At 44.1% G+C, this 24,049-nt stretch overlaps 2 protein-coding genes across 19 annotated transcripts in view; one reads left to right on the top strand and one right to left on the bottom strand.

Annotated features, from left to right (window-relative positions):
* The window catches only part of ZMYM2 (zinc finger MYM-type containing 2), a 222,667-nt gene extending 217,674 nt beyond the window's left edge, over positions 1–4,993 (bottom strand). For 2 of the 4 annotated variants that reach the window (XM_054528716.2, XM_054528717.2), the window contains exon 1: positions 3,101–4,993. The gene's annotated coding sequence lies outside the window, so the exon portion shown is untranslated. The remainder of the gene's footprint in view (positions 1–3,100) is intronic. The other 2 variants (XM_054528713.2, XM_054528714.2) reach the window with 1 other exon arrangement.
* The window catches only part of ZMYM5 (zinc finger MYM-type containing 5), a 42,109-nt gene continuing 23,052 nt past the window's right edge, over positions 4,993–24,049 (top strand). For 5 of the 15 annotated variants that reach the window (XR_008512498.2, XM_054528593.2, XM_054528600.2 and 2 more), the window contains exons 1-3: positions 5,050–5,130; positions 16,150–16,648; positions 16,889–16,982. Coding sequence is in view for 14 of the 15 variants with exons in the window: in XM_054528593.2 (XP_054384568.1) it covers positions 16,160–16,648; positions 16,889–16,982 (583 nt within the window). In the remaining variant the exon portion in view is untranslated. 15 annotated transcript variants of the gene reach the window in all.

The following is a 24,049-nucleotide window of genomic DNA, read 5'->3' as shown; positions in this document are numbered from 1 at the left end:
GACAAAAGAAATGCAAATGTAAGATCAGTGAGTTTCAGAAAAAACCCTGTGGTTCAGTATGAATTCATGTTATAATGCTAATATAACATATTCGTTCCTAGTTCTGTTCCCTGAAAAGCCTATAAACAATGACCATGTAGAGCAATAAATACTCCTAGCTTCTAGATTTTGCTCCTTAACTACTATGTCCCACTAAAAGAAAACAATGGTTTGAAAAAATGACAGATTCAGGTGTGGGTCAAGAAATGTAGGCAACGATGGAACATCTCATTATAACAGAAAGCAAGGAAATACGAAAGATGACTCAGATCATATCAAAAGGGCTCAGAAGCAAAGTTGAAATGACCAAAGTTGAAACATTATGACTACCAATAGAATACCTAGGATAGATTAAAAGCAAAAGCTATTATATAAGCTTTAATCTCTGACTGTGCTCATCATAGTAAAATAATTGATCCCTTTGAAGGGTATTTGTAAAACAACTGTTGATATAAAAATAAAAATGTAGAGATGAATCTCTAACATTTTATTTGGGGAGAAAGAATTGCAGCTGGGGGCATATACACAGATCAGGTGGTTTTCTTCATGTCTGAGGAACAAAGAGAAGGTTGGGGGTTTTATGAAAAAGAGAAATGTTACCTATTGCTTGTTGGGAAAGCTCTCTGGCACTAGTAAGGTTCTGGGGAGCTGGCAAGCTCCAAATGGTGAGCGACGGCGGTGGCCAAAATTAATCCTAAAGTTGCAGCAAGTCATCTCAGCAGTCTTAGATAAAACTGGTTTCAGGCTGGGTGCACTCTGGGAGGCTGAAGTCGGCAGATCACTTGAGGTCAGGAGTTCGAGACCAGCCTGGCCAACATGGTGAAACCGCATCTCTACTAAAAATACAAAAATTAGCTGGATGTGGTGGCGCATGCCTGTAATGCCAGCTACTCCAGAGTCTGAGGTAGGAGAATCATTCGAACCCGGGAGGCGGAGGTTGCAGTGATCCAAGATTGCGCCACTGCACTCCAGCCTGGGCAACAGAGCAAGACTCCATCTCAAAGAAAAAAAAAAAGCATCCTACTGATTCTAGAGATGTTTTTTTAAAATATAGCAACCAGTCATCTCATGCTTTTTCAATCTTAGATTCTGTTCCTTCTCTTCTAATAAACTTTCATTATTTATTGCTTAAAATAGCTTTTCACTGGTTTGTCCAAGATAAGCATTAATTCCCTCAGTCTCTTTTCTCTTTTCCCCACCTCAGTTGTTTTTGATCTATGTTTCTAATATCCCTATGAATTACTTGGGATGACAATTTAAGAATATTGTACTACAACACTTTTTTTTTTTTTTTTTGAGATGGAGTTTCACTCCTGTCGCCCAGGCTGGAGTGCGATGGCGCGATCTCGGCTCACGGCAACCTCCGCCTCCCAAGTTCAAGCAATTCTCCTGCCTCAGCCTCCCAAGTAGCTGGGATTACACGCATGTGCCACCACGCCCAGCTAATTTTTGTATTTTTAGTAGAGACGGGGTTTCTCCATGTTGGTCAGGCTGGTCTCGAACTCCCGACCTCAGGTGACACACCAGCCTCAGCTTCCCAAAGCGCTGGGGTTACAGGCGTGAGCCACCGCGCCTGGCTGTACTAAGCCACTTTCAAAGAATAAATAAATTTTGGTTCCAATTACATTTCCTCTACGGTTTATTTTACATATTAACTCCAAGAATTAAATATTTTCTTTTCATATTACAATAGTAAGAAAGTGCTGATATTACTTTAATAAGTCATTAAATTATTATAAACAAATTTTTTTTTTGTTTTTGAGACAGGGTCTCACTCAGCACCCAGATGCTGCAGTGCAGTGGCACAATCATGGCTCACTGCAGCTTTGACCTCCTGGGCTCAAGTGATCCTCCCACCTCGGCCTCCTGAGTAGCTGGGACTACAGGCATGCACCACTTCTGGCTAATTTTTAAAATTTTTTGTAGAGACTGGGTCCTACTATGTTACCCAGGCTGGAAGAATTTTTTTCCTATTTATTTATTTATTTAGTTTTTGAGAGGGAGTTTTGCCCTTGTTGCCTAGTCTGGGGTGCAACGGCACAATCTCGGCTCACCGCAACCCCCACCTCCCAGGTTCAAGCGATTCTCCTGCTTCAGCCTCCCGAGTATCTGGAATTACAGGCATGCACTACCACGCCCGGCTACTTTTGTACTTTTAGTAGAGACGGGGTTTCGCCATGTTGGTCAAGCTGGTCTCAAACTCCCGACCTCAGGTGATCCGCCCGTCTCGGCCTTCCAAAGTGCTGGGATTACATGCGTGAGCCACCGCGCCGGGCCAGAATTTTTTTTCTTAGTATACCACTGTGCTGATTGGGAATTAACAATGACAGGCAAAATTTACAAACTTTTATTAATTAATGTGCCAGGTGAAATTCTAAGTGTCATACGTGTGATAATTTATTTAATTCTTTTTTTGCTTGTTTTTTGTTTTTCTTTTTTTGAGATACAGTCTTGCTCTGTTGCCCGGACTGGAGTGCAGTGGTGCAGTCTCGGCTCACTGCAACCTCCACCTCCTGGGTTCAAGCGAATGATTCTCCTGCCTCAGCCTCCCAAATAGCTGGGATTACAGGCGTGGGCCATTGTGCCCGGCCAATTCATTTAATTCTCAAAAAAAGAAAAAAAATCTTCTTAGGTATTTGTTACATTTTTAAAATGATAAAAGTGAGGCTGAGAGAGTTTAAGTAACTTATCTGTTAAGATGATCACACAACTACTAGTAATAAAGTTACAATTCAAAGGCAGGCTATCCGGCCCCTTTGCATAGACTTGGTCATAATGCTGTGACTTTATATTAGGCGGGAGTCCTGAATTATCAAAAGATTTACAATAAATGACACTATCTTGTTGAACAATGAAGACTTTTTTTTCCTAAATTTTCGACAACCCTCGAAATCATGGCAGCATACTGAGGTGAGCGTTTTCATTGGGACATGAACCTGTTATTCCTGCCATTATCAGGAAAAAGAAATGTTACCCAATTTTAATCTTTGAACAGTATCAATGCCAAAAAATTGTGAAAAAGATAATCAGAAAATAGATGAGAAGTGGCTACTGAGCTTACCATTTAAAGTTTCTGTCAGACCTTTAAATTTTCTCTATGGAGCCCTTCTCCACGAACTCAGTGTAGTCAGTGCTTGTAATTTACAGCAGTCATTAAAATGATGATATTACATGTAATTCATTTATTTCCAAAGAGTAATTGAGGACCTAAAAAATGTAGGTGATATTAGGCATATCCATGACATACAGCACTGTGCAATATGCAAAGACTTACACAGAACTCTCATCAATCCGTGAACATGCTTTTGTCTTAGATCAAGCTTGTCCAACCTGCAGCCCTTGGGGGTTGCATGCAGCCCAACACATATTTCTAAATTTTCTTAAAACGTTGAGTTTTTTTGGCGTTTTGGTTTTTTTGTTTGTTTCAGCTCATCAGCTATTGTTACTGTTAGCGTATTTTATGTGTGGCCCAAGCCAATTCTTCCAATGTGGCCCCGGGAAGCCAAAAGATTGGCCACCCCTGCATTAGACGGTTAATGTCTGATTTTCATTGAATAAACCTGTGCCTTTACCATACCACAGAAGTAAAACGGGGCTCAATGTGTTTTTTAAAAATCACATTATCTGTATTTCCAGACATAAGGTAAGTATTTCACCAACTTTCATCAAAACTAACATCCTCAACTGTAATCCCACTAAGAACCGCCAGGGCGAGACGAAAGCGGAATCGCTTCCATCTTTACGCGCAGTCTGGGAAATGGTTCAGCACCATGACATCCGCCGGAGACGTAGGTGTAGACGAGGAACAGAAGAGAAGACCCCTCGTGGAGGTGGCCTGTGGGGCCCGCCCTCACCGGGCGCCATCTGCCCCTGACTCTGCTCCCCCCAGGGGCAGCAGCGGGTGCGCCCCGCGATGGAGCGGGCTGTGGTGGGAGCCTCCATGGAGTCTCCCTCAACCATTCCGGACCAGGAGACGGTGGCAGGCGGTAGAAAGGCCTGGGCAGTGCCAGCGCCCCGGGCTGCTAGCACAGGACGGCGGCGCCCAGGGACGCCCCAGGGCAGGCCTCCGCCCCTCCAACCGGCGGGAGCCCAGCTCCCTCCATCTTGGTTGATGGAGGCGGGGAGCTGTGTCTGGGTGTCTCCACCGTCGCGCCCGACCAGTACTGCCCCGCGGACGCAGACGCCGGCAGCTGGGGCTGTTCCCTTGGCCGAATGGCAGAGCCCAGTCAGGGCTTCCGGGGACAAGTCCTAGCCCCACGGCGTTCGGTTTTGAGGGGTCCCAAGTTCCCACAGTCGTCCCGACAAAATGGAGGACGTCGTCTCCTCCTGCTGCAGCCACGGCGGGAGGTGGGGGACTATTCCCCAGGGGCGCGGCGAGGGTGGAAGGGCCTCCACTGACCGCAGCGCACTCAAGATTCCAGTTCAACCGCGGCCCCGAAAGCTCACTTGGCCCCGCTCCAGCACCTCCCCGGCCTCGGCCCTCTTGGGGTCCTTCAAGGAACTGGACACGGAGGGCGCTGGGGCATCCAGGCCGCCGCTCTCCTCGAGCAGGGCGCTGCAGCAGCCTGGGCGCCGGGGCTCGGGCGAGGGCAGGCGACCCCGCCGGAGTCTCCCGGGCTCTGTAGGTCCCGGAGAGCCCCGGCCCCCAAGGGGCCGAAGCGGGCCGCTGCGACGGGCGGCGAATCTCGGGCTCCTGACTCTGGCGGACCCGGTGGGTGGGGGCGGGAGACCAGCGGAGAGAGAACCCGGCCGGAAGCTGAGGGCTGGCAGAGGCGGGAGTGGAACTGCAGGGCCGCGGGTGTGGCCCGCACCTGACCGACGGCCCTTCGGACTACCCCACCGAGGGGGGGCCCTGAAGGACGGCCGTCGGAGCCAATGGGCGTGCCCGAGGCACCCAGGCCCGCCTCCCCCGCCAGCCAACGAGCGCACGGAAGGTGGGGCCTCCTCGGGCTCTGCAGCGCCGCTGCCTGCTTCTCCGCCTCCTCACCAGCGCGAAAGCCGGGACTGGACCGAGCGGAGTTGTGCTTGTCGCCGAAGCGGGGTGGGCCGAAGGAGGGGAGGTTCGTTCCGCGGAGCCGCAGCCAGAACCGGGTGACGCTTATCCCCGCTGTCTTTCCAGTCTAGGGTCGCCGAGAGTGGGGGTGGCTGGGAGCAGCGCAGCCTCCTGAGGAGGAGGCGGAGGCCGAGGTGACTGGGGAGGCGGAGATGGGTGAGGGCAGCCTCCGGAGCTTACCACCGACCCGGGATTAATACTCCGCGGCGCGGCCGCTGTCGCCGTTGCCGCTTCGGGGCCTCGGGGGTAGCTCGGGGCTGCGCTCCTGTCACCGGCGCTTTTGCGTACGGCCCGAGGGGCTGGGAGAGTGCGGGCGAGGCCGGGAGGGTTGGGTGAGGCGGTCGCCAGCGGCGGGGGTCGCGGGGGCGGCGGGGCGGGGTGCCGGCCGCCCGGGGAGGTCGCGGGGCATTTTCCTTTCTCTCCTGCCGGTGGTGGGGGGGGGGGTTGGGCGAGGGAGGGGCGCCCTGGCCGGGTCTTCGCTCTCAGGACCGCGCTGCCACCCTGCCGCCGGAGCCGAGGTCCCTAGGTTTTTTGGGCGAGGGCTGCTGCCTCTGCCCCGCGGGGTCTTCTCCTTCGCTCATCTTTTCCCTGGCGCTGCGCGGCATTTACTCTTTGCTGCTTATCTGGGCGAGTTTAATGGCGGATCTGGGGCCCTGTCGTCGACTGCTGGGGCCCCAGGGCAACTTCTTGAGTCAGCTGTGGGCCCAGAGGTGACGCACGCCGCCCGTTACCTCTGAAATGGTGCTTAGAGTGACAGAGATGACGCTGGGTGGGCAAATTTAGGAGGGAATACAAATCCTTTGCTGGCGTCGAGGCGACGTTTATCCTTCCGTCTCCCGTCCTGGGAGCAGGCCTCGGATCCCGGAGCCCACTGCATCCCCAGTACTGCAGTTGGACGAAGCACTTTTAGCTTTGTCTCGTCGTTGCGGTTCCTATAGTTCTTTTTTTCAACTTAGTTTCTCGGTAACGTTAGGGTGGGGGAGGGTAGCAGAGCCCAGGAACTCCTTGGCCTCTTACCCCATTGCCCCCTCACGGTGTTGAGTTGGTTGTGCATCCAGGTTGGTTGTACCGAAATTGGTTTTCAATTCTCATTCTAGGACCAGGAATCATCTTCAAGCGTATGTCGTGAGGCTTTGGCAGAAATTAAGAAGGAAATATCTCCATTGTGAGTTTTTGGGTTTTTTTACCCCGCTTTGCTGTCTAATATAATTAGTGCAGTAGTAGGGTGTTCTTCCTGAGGGATTTGCCTTTGTGTTATCTTGAAGGCCTTGGCCTTCAGGCTAATTGCTTGGGTGCCCTCGTCCCTAGAGCCAAGCCATGGTAGTCCCTGGGAAGGCACGAGGAGTGCTGACATTTATACCACTGGAACTCTCTCAAGTTCCAGAACAAGATTTAAAGTTAGCTCTCTTTTAAGTGCCTTGCATTTAACAATTTTTTTTCCAGTAGATTGGAAAAACTTTTTTACTGTTGGATTAAAAAGAAACACTACTGAATAATCTGTTGTTTTGACGTTGATATTTGCCTTGTATTTGAGGAAGACTGTTATTTATGTACCCTGACAGTCCTCCAGCTAGCATCACACGAGGAGATAACGTAAACTAGTTGTCAAACTATTCCTAATTCTAAGATTGACCACCGAATCTGAGTGGCCTGATCTCTCTCTGTTAGGAAGTTAGTTTGTTTTTGTTTTTTCGGGTTTTTTTTTTTTGCTACTAGACAGTGATATATGTGTTCATTTTGGTACAGTACAAATGCCCTTTCTCTGTCAGCTATTCACTTAATGCTTTTAACACCAATCCTTGTGTGAATAATTTCATTAGGAGTGACAAAATTATTATTTTTTTCTTTAACAAGCTTTACTTCTATTTTTATTATCTGGGATTCAGTTCTTGCCAATTTTGTCCTTTCAACCCTGATCAAACAGTTTTCCATTGCTCATCAAAAACAAACTTGTGATTAGTTTATCTCCCATAGTAGGATTCCTGCCTTCTTTTTACCCTGGTTGCTTTCTACTAACTTATTTGCTCTTATTTTCTTACATTTCACAGCACATCTCTTTAATTAGTTAAACTTAGGACTGTGGCAGGATGTGGTAGGTAGGTAAAGTGGCTGGGCACAGTGGCTCATGCCTGTCATCCAACCACTTTGGGAGGATGAGGTGGGTGGATAGCTGAGAGCTTGAGCCCAGGAGTTCGAGTGTGGACAACATGGCAAAACTCTGTCTCTACAAAAAATACAAAAATTAGCTGAGCGTGGTGGCACACGCCTGTAGTCCCAGCTACTGAGAAAGCTGAGGTGGGAGGATCGCTTGAGTTCCGGTGGTTGAAGCTGCAGTGAGCAGTGATCACACCGCTGTACTCCAGCCTAGGCAACAAAGAGAGAGTCTGTCTCAAAAAAAATGGGTAAAGTGGCCCTGGGCACTGTGACTCCTGTAATCCCAGCACTCTGAGAGGCCAAGGTGGGAGGATTGTTTGAGCCCAGGGGGTCGAGTCTGCAGTGAACTGTGTTTGTGCCATAGCATTCCAGGCTGGGCGACAGAGCCAGACCCTGTCTTAAGAAAAAAAAAAGCCTGGTCCATAAGGTTTGAGACACATACACACACACGCGCGCGCGTGCATATACATGCATATAGTTAGTGGGAGATACAATTCTCCACACCCCCACCTTAGATATAATCCTTATCCTCTTAATTTTTTCCTTTATTTCTTGAGATTTTCTCAGCTTTATCTTTCAATTCTTATTGCTGAATTTTTCCTTTTTGCCACTAAGCTTTTAATTTCCAGCAGTTCTTTTTATATTAGAAGTGTTGGCTGGGCATGGTGGCTCATGCCTGTAATCCCAGCACTTTGGGAGGCCGAGGTGGGTGGATCACCTGAGGTCAGAAGTTCGAGACTAGCCTGGTCAACATGGTGAAACCCCGTCTCTACTAAGAATACAAAAATGGGCTGGGCATGGTGGCTCACACCTGGAATCTCAGTACTTTGGGAGGCCAAGGCAGGCAGATCACCTGAGGTCGAGAGTTCAAGACCAGTGTGACCAACATGGAGAAACCCCGTCGCTACAAAAAAAAAATATATATATATACGTGTGTGTGTGTGTGTATATATATATATACACACACACACACACACATAAAATTAGCTGGGCCCGGTGGCACATGCCTGTAATCCCAGCTACTTGGGAGGCAGAGGTTATGGTGAGCCGAGATCGTGACACTACACTCCAGTCTGGGCAACAAGAGCAAAACTCCTCTCAAAAAAAAAAAAAAATTAGACGGGTGTGGTGGTGGGTGCCTGTCATTCCAACTACTCAGGTGGCTGAGCCAGGAGAATCACTTGAACCCAGGAGGCGGAGGTTGCAGTGAGCTGAGATCACACCACTGCACTCCAGCCTGGGCGACAGAGTGAGACTCCATCTATAATTCTTTTTTTTCCTCTTTTTTTTTTTTAAGACAGTCTTGCCCTGTCACCCAGGCTGGAGTGCAGTGGCGTGATCTAGGCTCACTGCAACCTCTGCCTCCTGGGCTCAAGCAATTCTTGTGCCTCAGCCTCCTGAGTAGCTGGGACTACAGGCACATGCCACCATGTTGGTTAATTGTTGTATTTTTAGTAGAGACAAGGGACTGACCATGTTGGCCAGGCTGGTCTCGAACTCTTGACCTAAGTGATCCGCCCACCTTGGCCTCCCAAAGTGCTGGGATGACAGGCACCCACTGCCACATCCGGCCTGTGTAATTAGTTTTTTTAAAATTTTTATTTTAAATTTTTCTGGGTACATAGTAGGTGTTATATATATTGCATAATTCTTGACTGTTTCATTTATGATTAAGAATTGGGAGCTAAAGGCCGGGCACAGTAGCTCACACCTGTAATCCCAGCACTTTGGGAGGCCGAGGTGGGCAGATCATGAGGTCAGGAGATTGAGACCATCCTGGCTAACATGGTGAAACCCCGTCTTTACAAAAAATACAAAAAAAAAAAAAAAAAATTAGCTGGGCATGGTGGCAGGTGCCTGTAGTCCCAGCTACTCAGGAGGCTGAGGCAGAAGAATGGCGTGAACCTGGGAGGCGGAGCTTGCAGTGAGCCAAGATCACACCACTGTACTCCAGCCTGGGTGACAGAGCGAGACTCCGTCTCAAAAAAAAAAAACAGAAACGGGAACTAAAAAGCAAATTGGAAGAGTGAGAGTGAGGTTTCCAACTTGAAGCTTGTGAGTGATCTTCTGGCCAATTGATGGGGAACCCCACGGGTTAATATTTTTAAGACTTTCCTTTTTTTGCTGATTCTTAGTTCCGCAGGGAAGAGTCTTGCTCAGAAAGTAAGCCTCCAGAAAAGAGTTTGCTGCCTGGAAAACAGAAGTCTGGATGCCAGCTCTCTGGGAATCAAGTAGGAGAGGGGACATTTCTTTTTTTTTTTTTTTGAGATGGAGTTTCGCTCTTGTTGCCCAGGCTGGAATGCAATGGCGTGATCTCGGCTCACTGCAACGTCTGCCTCGTGGGTTCAAGCAATGGAGAGGGAATATTTCATGGTATTGAAACATTCCCCAGTGCTTGGTGAACCCAAGACTTAGATCATGTTCTATCTTGTCAAAGAAAAAATTTTTAGAATCTGTGCTAGGATGGGGAAAGGCCTGTCACCATCAGCTTGATGGGAGGGAAGATCTCTCTCAACCTCTTTTTTTAGCATCTGCCCATTCTGTTCCAGGGATATGTGGTGCTACAGATTTCTGAGCCCACAGTGGAAATCAGAATGTTTCTTGGCTTTTTATTCACTGTTTTAGACTCTGGCTATCTCAGGTTGGCAGTTAGTTAACCATTCATCCATCTGTTCTTTGGCTTAAAAGTCATATTGCTTTTGTTTCTTATTCTTCCTTTCCTTGTGGTGGTCCTGTTTAGGGGAGTTTTGGAAGGGAACGAAGTTAGTTGTATGTGATCAATCGGCCATCTTTTTTTTTTTTTTTTTTTTGAAACAGTATCTCTCAGTCTGTCACCCAGGCTGGAGTGCAGTGGCCCATCTCGGCTCACTGCAACCTCCATCTCCCAGGCTCAAACAATCTGCCTGCCTCAGTTTCCCAAGTAGCTGGGACCACAACCATGTGCCACTATGCCTGGCTAATTTTTGTATTTTTTGTAGAGACAAGGTTTTGCCATGTTGCCCAGGCTGGTCTTGAACTCCTGGACTCAAGCGATCCACCTGCCTAGGCCTCCCAAAGCGCTGGGATTACAGGGGCATTATACTGCGCCTGGCCCAGTTTACTGTCTTAATCCCTGCTGGGCTACTGATTTCTAGGCAGAGTTGTTTTTTCTGTTTGTTTTTTGTCTTTGTTTTTTTTTTGTTGTTTTTTTTGTTTGTTTGTTTTTAATTTTTAGAGACGGGTCTAAGTCTGTTGCCCAGACTTCAGTGCTGTGGTGTGGTCATAGCTCACTGCAGCCCTGAACTCCTGGGCTCAAGTGATTCTCCTGCCTCAGTCTCCCAAGTAGCTGGGGACTACAGGCTTGCACCACCATGCCCAGCTAATTATTTTATTTTATTTATTTTTTATTTTTGAGACAGGGTCTTGCTCTGTTGCCCAAGCTGGAGTGCAGTGGTGTGATCATGGCTCACTGCAACTTTGACCCCCTGGCCTCAAGCCATCCTTCCATCTCAGCCTCCCAAGTAGCGGGGACTACAGGCTTATGCCACCATGTTGGGCTTTTTAAATTTTTGTAGAGAGGGGTCTCTCTACATTGCCCAGGCTGGTCTTGAACTCCTGGGCTCAAGCTATCCTCCCATCTTATTCAGCCTCCCAAAGTGCTGAGATTATAGGCGTGAGGCACTGTACCTGGCCTTTATTTTTTTGTAGAGGTGAGTTCTCAGTTTGTTGCCCAAGTTGGTCTTGAACTCCTGGCCTCAAGTGATCCTCCTGCCTTGGCTTCCCTAAGTGTTAGGATTGATTATAGGTGTGAGGCACCAGGCCCAATTTAGATAGTAATTTTGTACCTAGTTCCTGCAGTAATTCTCTTGCTATTTGTGGTGGTAGTTCAGTTGACTCTTCTTTTTTCTGATCTCATTACTTTTGTGAGTACCTTCAGAATCATGGTACACCTTTATATCTGATTTTAAATAGGTGTGCTTATATACTCAACTGTGAAGTGTCTCTGAAAGTAGTCTACAAGAAGAGCTAAATAGGTCAAAGAACATTTATTCATTGCTTTGTTTTATGTTAACCCTTATCTTTACGCCTAAATATCCTGTTAAATTTACGTTGTTTCCCATTCTCTAGAGATAGTTTACATTTAAGCATTTTGCTAGTGTTATAATTTGTGTATGAATAAGATACCACAAGAAGACTAGTTAAATGTTTAAAATTAGACAGTTGCTGAAATCTCAGGATGTAGCGATGTAGCATAGTATTTGCCTAAATACCTTGTTATTGGAAGGGATTTTTTTGTTTGTTTTTGAGACAGAGTCTTATTTTGTTACCCAGGTTGGAATGCAGTGGCATGATCTCAACTCACTGCAACTTCTACCTCCAGGTTCAAGCGATTCTCTTGCCTCAGTCTCCTGAGTGGCTGGGACTCCAGGCACATGCCACCACGCCTGACTAAATTTTTTTTTTTCTTCTGAGACAGAGTTTCGCCCTTGTTGCCCAGGCTGGAGTTTAATGGCGTGATCTCAGGTCACCTCAACCTCTGCCTCCTGGGTTCAGGCGATTCTCATGCCTCAGCCTCCTGAGTAGCTGGGATTACGGGCATGCATCACCTCGCTTGGCTAATTTTGTATTTTTAGTAGAGGTGGGGTTTCTCTATGTTGGTCAGGCTGGTCTCGAACTCCCGACCTCAGGTGATCCACCTGCCTCGGCCTCCCGAAGTGCTGGGATTACAGACATGAGCCACCGGGCCCAGTCATAATTTGATATTTTTTGCACTCTCTGATATGGACCAGGCCATATGCCAGGGATTTGCGTGTCCACTCACCTCATTAAAAAGCTTAAAGCTATATGTTATCCTCATTCACAGTTTAGAAAACTAAAACTCAGTGAGGTGACATAATTTGCCTACTGCCACATAGCTAATTGGCTATACAGCATCTTTTTCTCTGTTTTTAGACAATATTGTAGAAATATTCAAAATTTTCTTATGGTCTTGTGTTTATAGAATTAAAGTTTTTCATGGTTAAGTTATAAACACAATGGCTTTTAGTAGTTTTTTGTTGTTTGTTTGTTTGTTTTTTGTTTTTTTTTTTGTTTTTGAGACGGAATCTCGCTGTGTCTCCCAGGCTGGAGTGTGCAGTGGCGCTATCTCCGCTCATTGCAAGCTCCGCCTCCCGGGTTCACACCATTCTCCTGCCTCAGCCTCCGGAGTAGCTGGGACTACAGGTGCCCGCCACCATGCCCGGCTAATTTTTTTTTTTCTGTATTTTTTTAGTAGATATGGGTTTTCACTGTGTTAGCCAGGATGGTCTCGATCTCCTGACCTCATGATCCACCCACCTTGGCCTCCCAAAGTGCTGGGATTACAGGCATGAGCCACTGCACCTGGCCTTTAGTAGTGTTTTAACTTATTTATAATCTGGGATTTAAGCATAGGTGAATACTTAATCTTTTTTTAAAGATAGATGACTGCAGTGAGCTGAGTATAAAGAGTATGCTGTGTATTATTTTCTGTGAGAAAAGTAAAATAGAACCTAGCAGACACAAGAAGATACTGTGGGCTGGGCGCAGTGCTCATGCCTGTAATCCCAGCACTTTGAGAGGCCCAGGCGGGCGGATCACAAAGTCAGGAGATTGAGACCATCCTGGCTAACACGGTGAAACCCCGTCTTACTAAAAATACAAAAAATTAGCTAGGCGTGGTGACAGGCACCTGTAGTCCCAGCTACTTGGGAGGCTGAGGCAGGAGAATGGCGTGAACCTGGGAGGCGGAGCTTGCAGTGAGCCTAGATGGTGCCACTGCACTCCAGCCTGGGCGACAGAGCGAGACTCCATCCTAAAAAAAAAAAGAAGGTACTGTGGAGTCAGTTATAACTCTTTTCCAGAAATTATTTTCCTTTTTTATCATTATTTAAAAAAATTTTTAGTAGAGATGGAATCTCACCATGTTGCCCAGGCTGGTCTCAAACTCCTGGGCTCAAGCAATTCTCCCACTTGGCCCCCTAAAGTGCTGGGATTAGCAGGCATGAGCCAACATTCCTGGCCCCCAATCTTTTTCATTTCTTTTACAAACCTTATTTTAAACTGGTTCCTTAAATTTGTTATTTCTTTATCTTTGAAACAGCCTTATGTAAATGTTAATTTTGTTATTGTAATGAATTGGCTCATCTTAATAAAAGATAAGTAATTTTTAACAATTGTTTTACACATTCATTGCATATAATATAGTGGCTAAGAAATAGGTTTTAGAGTCAGATTTCTTGGATTCGAATCCTGACTACGTTTTTCAGCAATGGTGAGTTAGGCAGGTTATTTATCTCCTGGCTCTTAATTTCCTAATTGGCAAAATGGGAAAAATAATAGTTCCTTCCTCACTTAAGTAATCATTAACTGAGTTAATATATATAATAGCATAATACATATTAAGAATAAATGTTACCTATTTCATGACTATATGGATTATAGATTACATCGGGAATTTTTTTTTTTTTTTTTGAGACGAAGTCTTGTACTGTTGCCCAGGCTAGAGTGCAGTGGCACAATCTCGGCTCACTGTAACCTCCTCTGCCTCCCGGGTTCAAGAGATTCTCTTGCCTCAGACTCATGAGTAGCTGGGATTATAGGCGCCTGCCACCACGACTGACTAATTTTTGTATTTTTAGTAGAGATGGGGTTTCACCACGTTGACCAGGCTGATCTGAAACTCCTGACGTCAAGTGATCTGCCCACCTCAGCCTCCCAAAGTACTGGGATTACAGGTGTGAGCCACCACGCCCGGCTGGGAAATTTTTAGAGTAAAAATGTTAGCATATTTTGGCCGGGTGCAGTGGCTTACGCCACTTATCCCAGCACTTTGGGAGGCCGAGGTGGGCAGATCATGAGGTCAAGAGATCAAGACCATCCTGGCCAACATGGTGAAACCCCATATCTACTAAAAATACAAAAATTAGCTGGGCGTGGTGGCTCATGCCTGTAGTCTCACCTACTTGGGAGGCTGAGGCAGAAGAATCGCTGGAACCCGGGAGGCGGAGGTTGCAGTGAGCCGAGGTCGCACCACTGCACTCCAGCCTGGCGACAGAGTGAGACTCTGTCTCCAATAAAAAAGCATGTTTCAATATGAGATGTTTAAAATAAAATGGAGTGATGACTGCCTTATGAAGTGTGTTTTCTTAATCATTCAACACCTGTAAAAATTCTCACCCCTTTCACTCTCAAGTTTCACTGAGAAAATTGAGGCCAGAGGCCAGGCCTGGTAGCTCACACCTATAATCCCAGCACTTTGGGAGGCTGACGCAGGCGGATCATCTGAGCTCAGAAGTTCGAGACCAGCCTGGGCAACATGGCGAAACCCTGTTGCTAGCAAAAATACAAAAAATTAGCCAGGCATGCTACTCAGGAAGCTTAAGGCAGGGGGATCACTTGAGCCTGGGAGGTGGGGGTTGCAGTGAGCTGAAATGGTGCCACTGTACCTGGGTGACAGAGTGAGACCCTGTCTCACAAAATAAATAAATAAATAAAAAACTGAAGCCAGGCCTGTTGTGGTGGCTCATTCCTGTAACCCCAGCACTTTGAAAGGCCTGGGTGGGAGAATCACTTGAGCTCAGGGGTTCGAGACCAGCCTGGGCAACATAGTTAGACCTCACATCTACTAAAAGAAAAAAAAATTGAAAATTGAGGCCAGCATGTATAGTCCCATATATTGTTTCTGCATACTTACATAGCATTCCAATTATACCTACTTTTGCCTTCTTTCAGTTGAAATAGAGGTGATTCTTATACATGATCAATTTTATTACCACCTATGCACATGTCCTTATCTCTCATCTGCTTAAGAGCCACCCATGTTTCATCAGTTATTCACTTCCAGATTTTTCAACTATTGTCTCTCTGCTAGATTATTTCTTTCATCATAGCTTAGTGCATAGTAAGTATACAAAATGTTGAGTGTTAACAAGTTAAGAATTTGGGGCTAGGCCAAGTACCATGGCTCAAGCCTGTAATCCCAGCACTTTGGGGAGCCAATGCAGGAGGATTGCTTGAGGCCAGGAGTTTGAGATGAGCCCGGGCAATGTAGTGAGACCTCCTCTCTCCAAGAAATTTATGGAACATTAGCAGGTCTGTGATGGCAAGAGCCTGTAGTCCTACCTACTTGGGAGGCTCAGGTGGGAGGATTGCTTGAACCCAGGTGTTTAAGGCTGCAGTGAGCCAGGATGGCACAACTGCACTCCAGCCTGGACAACAGAGCGAGACCCTCTCTCAAAAGAAAAAGAATTTTTAGAGCCCTGAGTTTAAGTCTTACTCTCAGTGTTATCTGGAACAGTTTAGTTAGCTTCCCTAGGCCTCAATTTCTTGAACTATAAGAGTAAATTATAGCTACTATCATGGAGTTTTGATAATTTTACTTTCTGTAAAAAGCCCATTGCATAATATCTGGCATAAATGGACTTAATGCTTTCTGTACAAGGACAAAAAAGATGCATAAAGATAATTACATAATTATTTTGGAAGAAGTGATTTTGGAAAGAAAACAATGGCAGGAGACACTTGGGAAATAGGGCCATATCATAAATGCTATAGTAGGTAAAAGCATATGGAATATAAGTGATTATATTAGGACCCTAAGTTATTGGTATTTGATTTAATTATTTTGTTACTATTTTCTAATTCAAAGGAAGACAGGCATTTTTTCACTATAAAGAGTGATTAAAGTGAGTACTATAAATTGATTAGAATTTCTTAAAGGACTACCAAAATTATATAATTAATTTCCATCAAACTCTGAAGTGAGCATTAGTTAACAGAGAACACAGAATGGATATCAGGTATCACAAAAAATAATTTGAAAAATTTACTTGTGCTATTTTATTGTAGTAAAATGCAAAAACCATAACATACTAGAACTTTTTTTTTCTTTTCTGTCTCTACAGGTTCATTGGCATGGATAAATGTTCAGTGGGAGGATTAGAATTGACTGAACAGAGTCCTGCGTTATTAGGGAATATGGCCATGGCAACTAGTCTCATGGACATAGGGGATTCATTTGGTCATCCAGCTTGTCCTTTAGTCAGTAGATCTAGGAACTCACCAGTGGAAGATGATGACGATGATGATGTTGTGTTTATTGAATCTATACAACCTCCTTCAATTTCTGCTCCAGCAATAGCTGATCAAAGCAACTTTGTATTTGCATCATCAAAAAATGAAAAGCCTCAAGGAAATTATTCTGTAATTCCTCCTTCTTCAAGAGATTTGGCATCTCAGAAAGGAAATATAAGTGAGACAATTGTTATTGATGATGAAGAGGACATAGAAACAAATGGAGGAGCAGAGAAAAATTCTTCCCGTTTTATTGAATGGGGACTTCCTGGAACTAAAAACAAAACCAAAGATTTGGATTTCTCCACTTCCAGTCTTTCAAGAAGTAAGGTAAATGCAGAAATGGGTAATAGTGGTATCACTACAGAATTGACTCTGAAATATGTTATTACTAATGTTACAACCTTAGAAACAGGTATAAGCTCTGTGAATGCTGGGCAAGATGTGAACATAATGATTACATATAAAACATCACTATAGAATACCAACTTGGGAGATGTCGCTAAAGGACTTCAGTCAAGTAATTTTGGTGTTAATATACAAACGTACACCCCATCTTTAACTCCACAGACCAAGACTGGAGTAAGACCTTTTAACCCTGGTAGGATGAATGTGGCAGGAGACTTATTTCAGAATGGAGAATTTGCAACTCATCATAGTCCTGGTAAGCAGTAAGTGATATTATTTCTACCTCAAGTAAATAAGCCTTTGGCTGTTCTTTTTGGTGCTCATATCTATTTTATTCACATTCTGTGACTTTGTTTTTTGTTTGTTTGTTTGTTTGTTTTTGGAGACGGAGTTTAGCTCTTGTCATCCAGGCTGGCTGGAGTACAATGGCTCAATCTCAGCTCATTGCAACCTCCTCCTCCCAGGTTCAAGTGATTTTTTTTTTCCTGCCTAAGCCTCCTGAGTAGCTGGGATTACAGGCGCCTGCCACCACACTCGGCTAGTTTTTGTGTTTTTAGTAGAGACAGAATTTCACCATGTTGGCCAAGGTGGTCTCGAACTCCTAACCTCAAGTGATCCACCTGTCTTGGCTTCCCAAAGTGCTGGAATTACAGGCGTGAGCCACCATTCCCGGCCTTTGACTTCCATATTAAGATAGAATATTTTACTTAATAAAACTGTACGGTCTACTTCGTCTCTGAAATTTTGAGATTTTAATCTATTTTATCCAGTCAGATTTACATTTAAAATATTTTAATTGAAATACTTTACCTTCTTTAGCCTTCTTTACTTTCTTTATATAAAAATCAAAGGATAAAAATACAGTGAAATGGAAGAACAAAGTAATATATAATGATTGGATTTTATTGTATTTATAATTATTTAAAATTTCAATTTTTGCTTAAGCTTTTAATTTTAGGCTGTTTTTATCCCTGATTTTAGTTTTTATTTATTTATTTATTTATTTGAGACAGAGTTTCGCTCTTTTTGCCCAGGCTGGAGTGCAATGGCGTCATCTCGGCTCATTGCAGCTCCTGCCTCCCGGGTTCGACTGATTCTCCTGCCTCAGCCTCTTAGGTAGCTGGTATTACAGGCGTGCTCGTCTCCATGCCTGGCTAATTTTGTCTTTTTAGTAGAGACAGGGTTTCTCCATGTTGGCCAGGCTGGTCTCAAACTCCTAACCTCAGGTGATCTGCCCACCTCAGCCTCCCCAAGTGCTGGGATTACAGGTGTGAGCCACTGCACCTGGCCTGATTTTAGTTTTTAAATTGGCGTTTTATTAGTGGCTTAATTCTGAAAGTTGGAAAACTTTCTTGCCTTTAAATCAAGGAACTGTATTTTTAGAACTTATATGGATAGTCCTATTCTGATATAATTAAAATATAACAAGTTATTTTTTTTAATAGCAATGCCTTTTTGTTGCTTTTATGTGACTTGTGAGGGGTTTGGAGGAGAGTTGGTATTTTTTTTTTTGACCATTTTAGTGTTTATAGCCTGTTGAATTTTAGGAAAGGACTGAAAAGTAACGAGAACCTGAGAACCTAATCATGTTGTTGCTTTCAGGAAAATAGTGCTTTTTCCCTTTTTGTTTTGAGACAGAGTCTCTGTCACCCAGGCTGGAATGCAGTGGCATGATCTCGGCTCACTGCAACCTCTGCCTCCTGGGTTCAAGTGATCGTCGGGCCTCAGCCTTCTGACTAGCTGGGATTGCAGGCGTGTGCCATCACGCCTAGCTAATTTTTTGTATTCTTAGTAGAGATGGGGTTTCACTATGTTGGCCAGGCTGGTCTCAAACTCCTGACCTCAAGTGATTCACCCGCCTCAGCCTCCCAAAGTGCTGGGATTACAGGCCTGAGCCACCGCACCCGGCCAACTTTTTTCCTTATTTTTAAAATTAATCTTATCTTCTGGTTATGAAATACTATGTGATTATTATAGAATATTTAGAAAAAAATCATAGAAATCAGAAAATATGTCTCCTTACCCCAGTAACTAGAAATAATGTGACCACTGTGAAGATTTTGGTTTGTTTGCTTTCAGTCTTTGGTTTTTAAAAATATAATTTAGAGCACTTTTTATATTGTTTTGTATCCTGCTGATTTACTTAATCTAAATGCTAATATTTTATGTCATCATAAAAATATAGGCTGGGTGCAGTGGCACACCCCTATAATGCCATCGCTTTGTGAGGCCAAGGAAGAAGGATCACTTGAGGCCAGGAGTTTGAACCCAGCCTCAGTAACGTAGCGAAGACCTCATCTCTATAAAAAGTAAAAAAAAAATTAGCCAGGCGCCATGATGTGCACCTGTAAACTCAGCGCTTAAGGAAGCTGCGATGGGTCACTTGAGACCTGGAGTTGGGGTCACACTGCGCTTTAATCCTACCGCTGCACTCCAGCCTAGGTGACAGAGTGGGACTCTGTCTCTAAAAATATGTATATATAAGTTTTAATAACCACAAAATATTTGTCTGAAGTACTCATTTCCCTACGTATTTTTTTCATCATTTACATGCTTTTTCATTGTTTTGAAGCTATAATAAATACGTATGTTTACATTTTTTATTTTTTCCATAGGGTATTTATTCTCAATTTTTTTGGTCTCAGATTCACTCTTAAAATGAAGACCCCAAAGGTTTCTTTTATTTCCATTATTAGATATATTAAAAATTAAAGCTTTAGCCAGGTATAATGGCGTACACCTGTAGTCCCAGCTATTCAAGAGGCTGAGGTGGGTCTGGGCATGGTGGCTCCCACCTGTAATCCCAGCACTTTGGGAGGCCAAGGCAGGTGGATCACTTGAAGTCAGGATTTTGAGACCAGCCTGGCCAACATGGTGAAACCCCATCTCTACTAAAAAAATTAAAAAGTAGCCAGGCATGGTGGCATGTACCTGTAGTCCCAGTTACTCAGGAGGCTGAGGCAGGAAAATCACTAGAACCTGGGAGGCAGAGGTTGCAGTGAGCCCAGATCACTCCACTGCACTCCAGCCTGGGCAACAAAGTGAGACTTGTCTCAAAAAAAAAAAAAGAGGCTGAGGTGGGAGGGTCACCTGAGCCCAGGAGTTTGGTGGGAGGGTCACCTGAGCCCAGGAGTTTGGCGAGTCCAGTCTGGGCAACATAGCAAGACCTAATGTCTTTAAAAAATAATAATAATGGATGGACATAGTAGCTCACATCTGTAATTGCAGCACTTTTCGTAGGCTGAGGCAGGAGGATCCCTTGAGCCGAGGAGTTTGAGGCTACAGTGAGCTATGATCACAACACTGCACTCCAACCTGGGTAACAGAGTGAGACGCGGTCTTAAAAAATAATAATTACCTGGGTGTGGTGGCTTTCACCTGTAATCCCAGCACTTTCAGAGGCCAAGGCTGTCGCATTACCTGAGGTCAAGAGTTCAAGACCAGCCTGGCCAACATGGTGAAACCCCGTCTCTTCCAAAAATACCAAAAACAAACAAAAAAATTAGCTGGGTATGGTGGCATACTCCTGCAGTCATAGCTACTTGGGAGGCTGAGGCATGAGAATTGCTTGATCTCAGGATGCTGAGGTTGCAGTGAGCTGAGATCATGCCACTGCACTCCAGCCTGGGCGACAGAAATTTTTTTGTCTCAAAAAATAAAATAAGATAAAATCTTAAGAAAAATTAAAACTAGGCCGGGCGCAGTGGCTCACACCTGTAATCCCAGCACTTTGGGAGGCCGAGGTGGGCGGATCACGAGGTCAGGAGATCGAGACCATTCTGGCTAACACAGTGAAACCCCGTCTCTACTAAAAATACAAAAAAAAAAAAAAAAAAAAAATTAGCCAGGAGTGGTGGCAGGTGCCTGTAGTCCCAGCTACTCGGGAGGCTGAGGCAGGAGAATGACCTGAACCCGGGAGGTTGCAGTGAGCCAAGATCACGCCACTGCACTCCAGCATGGGCGACAGAGCGAGACTCCGTCTCACAGAAAAAAAAAAAAAAAGAAAAAAGAAAAATTAAAACTATTCATTTCACAATAATTACCCGTTATATAACATAAATAACATTTGTAATGAAAAAATAACTATTTTCAAAGAAATTTAGTGAAAAGTAACATTGTCTTACATTTTTGCAAATCTCTTTAAAATCTGGCTTAATAGAAGACAGGTATATCTAGCTTTTCATATGTATTTCTGTATTGAGTCTGTTGTAGTATTTTGTTTTGCTTGAAGTATAAGAAGAAAATCTGGCCTCACATAGATAGGTGGTTGGAGAAGGGAGGACTATTTTCAACATCTTTTTATATGTGGATAGTTTTCTTTTGATGCAGCACCAAAACTTGACAATTAGTAGTTTTCGAGGTTGTTACAATGTGGGATTTGCAACCGTATAATTAAGTTTTCATCACTAGGCGCAGTGGCTCATGGCTGTAATCCCAGCACTTTTCGAGGCCAAGGCAGGCGGATCACTTGAGGCTGGGAGTTCGAGACCAGCCTGGCCAACATGACAAAACCCCATCTCTACTAAAAATGCGAAAAATTAGCTGGGTGTGGTTGTGCATGCCTGTAGTCCTAGCTACTGGGGAGGCTGAGGCACAAGAATCACTTGAACCTGGGAGGGCTAGGTTGCAGTGAGTTGAGATCATGCCATTGCACTCCAGCCTGGGCAGCAGAGCGAGACTGTCTCAAAAAAATTTTTTTCATACTGTTTATTTTTAATTTTTTTATGTGTCAGCATCCCACTCTGTTTCCCAGACTAGAGTGCAGTGACATGATCATAGCTCACTGCAGCCTCAAACTTCTGGGCTCAAGTTATCCTCCCACCTCAGCCTCCTGAGTAGCTGAGACTACAAGTGCATGCCATAACACCCTGCTAGTTTTTTTTTTTCTTTTAAAAAAAACAGGGGGGACTGTATTTGGTACAGACTGGTCTATTAGTTTGAAATCTATTGATTTTGAATGGATTTTTAACCTTTGTATTAATAACATTGTGCATTGGTTATTTGGAAAACATTGGTTCACTCAGATCCTAAATGTTGACACTTTAGGAAGCTGTCAAGTTCATGATGGTGGATACAGGCTTCCAAAAATTCACTTTTTTTTTTTTTTTTTTGTGGCCAGTGACACAGCCCTCAGGAGGTCCTGAGAACATGTGCCCCAAGTTTTCAAAAATTCTGATTTTTCACTTGAAAAGCTCATATTTTCTCATCAGCAACAAATACTCTCGGTTTTCTTGAAGTGATGGACTTTTTTGAGTTATTTTTAAGAAAATGTCTCCAATAGTCATAGTTTGTCATTTTTTCAAGTAAAAATGGTATTCCATGAAAAATGGCTAGCTCAGCTTATAGTCCAGCAACTGTGCAAGCACTTTTCTGCTTTTCAATAAGATAACCTTTATACTTTGGTATGAAACAAATGCTTTATGCATACTACCCAGTTTGTCATACAGAAAATTAAGATGTCAAAGGCTAAACTTTAATGAAATTATTAATAACTTTTACTGTTTCACCAAAGACATCTGTAGTAAAAATTATTTTTGTCCCTGGTTCCTGGAAGAGAGACTCTAAATCCTTAAAATTTCCAAGTATCTTTGCTATATTCATAAGCTGCTTGGATCATACCTGAATTTATGCTAAGAGATGAGATGACTTACAGTGGGTTCTAGACACCAGAAAGATGAACTATAGGATTGAAACTTGGGTCTTTGAGCCAGCCCAAAGTCTGGGAGAGGAGGGGATCTGGAGCTGAGTTCAGTCATATGGCCAATGAGTCATGCCTACGTAATGAAACCCAAATAAAACTACTCTAGATTTTGAAGCTCAATGCAGCCTTTTGGTTGGTGAACACATCAGTGTGCCAGGCAGGTGATGCTACTGCTTCCACTGAAAGCTGGCCCAGAAATTCTGCATTTGGGACCCTCCCAGACCTTGCCTTATGAGCTTCTTCATTTGGCTGTTTCTGATTTGTATCTTTTGTTTAAAAAAAAACAAACAACTGTAAATGTAAATATAGAGCTTTTCCAGAGTTCTGTGGGTCTTTCTAACAAATTATCCCACCTTGGGAGCCCCTCCCAGATTTGTGGCCAGTTGATTAGAAGTGCAGCTGGTATCTGAAGTGAGGGCAGTCTTGTTGAGAACCAGGCCTTTAAACCTGTGGGGTCTGATGCTAACTCTAAGTACATTAGCATCAGAATTGTTTTCCATATATACCAGTTGGTGTTAGGATAACATTCGTAAGTGAAGGTGACCAAATGCATACTAGTGAAAACTGCTAATACGGTTTAGTTCCATTGCCAGAGGTTTTGCATTTCCATCATTAATGCAAATGCCACATAGTACAAAAAGCAATAAATCTTGGTATTACTATGGAAATAGTTTGACTTCACACATTCCCTTTTGTTTCTTTTTCTAATACAAGGCTGAATACGAGTAGACTATAAAACCTTGTTTTGTTCTTGACCTCAGGGAAGCATTGGACATATCGTTATATTATTAGATCACATTAAATATAATTATCTGTTAATGTTTATATGTCATTTAGTAGTTTATTTGGGGTAGTTTCTACTGTTTGCAATTACAAACTGTTTCTCATAAACATCTCTAAGTTTGGCACCCTTATTTTCTTGAAGAGTTTTTAGAAGTAGATTTGCATTCAAGATGTCAACATATTTTTAAAGCATGTGATGGTTAATACAAAATTCCCCCTACCACCAAATTGTGTTACTTTTCTTGCAGCATAAGAGTTTCAGCGGGGTGCGATGGCTGACGCCTATAATCCCAGCACTTTGGGAGGCCGAAGCGGGTGGATCACTTGAGGTCAGGAGTTTCAGACCCGCCTGGCCAACGTGATGAAACCCCGTCTCTGCTAAAAATACAAAAAATTTGCTTGGCGTGGTGACAGCCACCTGTAATCCCAGCTGCTCAGGAGGCTGAAGCAGGAGAGTGGCTTGAACCCCGGAGGCAGAGATTGCAGTGAGCCGATATTGCGCCACTGCACTCCAGCCTGGCAACAAGAGCGAAACTCCATCTCAAAAAAAAAGAGTTCTTTTTCTATACTGTAAACACTCCTTAACAGTAGGTGTTATTATTTAAAGCTTGCTAAACTGAAAGGTGGTATCATCATAATTTGCATGTCATTGACCATTGACAAATATATTTGAAATTTTTAATGAATTTTCTCAAATTCACATCTGTCACCCATTTATTACTATGTACATGTCTTATTAATAATTAAACCTGAGACAACATGGAACACTTGCAATCTCTAGGTTGTGTTAAAAGCAATGAAGGTGTCAAAGACTTTGAAATAATGTCCATTGAAAATCA

The sequence above is a fragment of the Pongo abelii genome, chromosome 14 (genome assembly GCF_028885655.2).
Source record: "Pongo abelii isolate AG06213 chromosome 14, NHGRI_mPonAbe1-v2.0_pri, whole genome shotgun sequence".
In the NCBI taxonomy this organism is placed as follows: domain Eukaryota; kingdom Metazoa; phylum Chordata; class Mammalia; order Primates; family Hominidae; genus Pongo; species Pongo abelii.
This window is presented reverse-complemented; position numbering and strand designations above follow the sequence as displayed.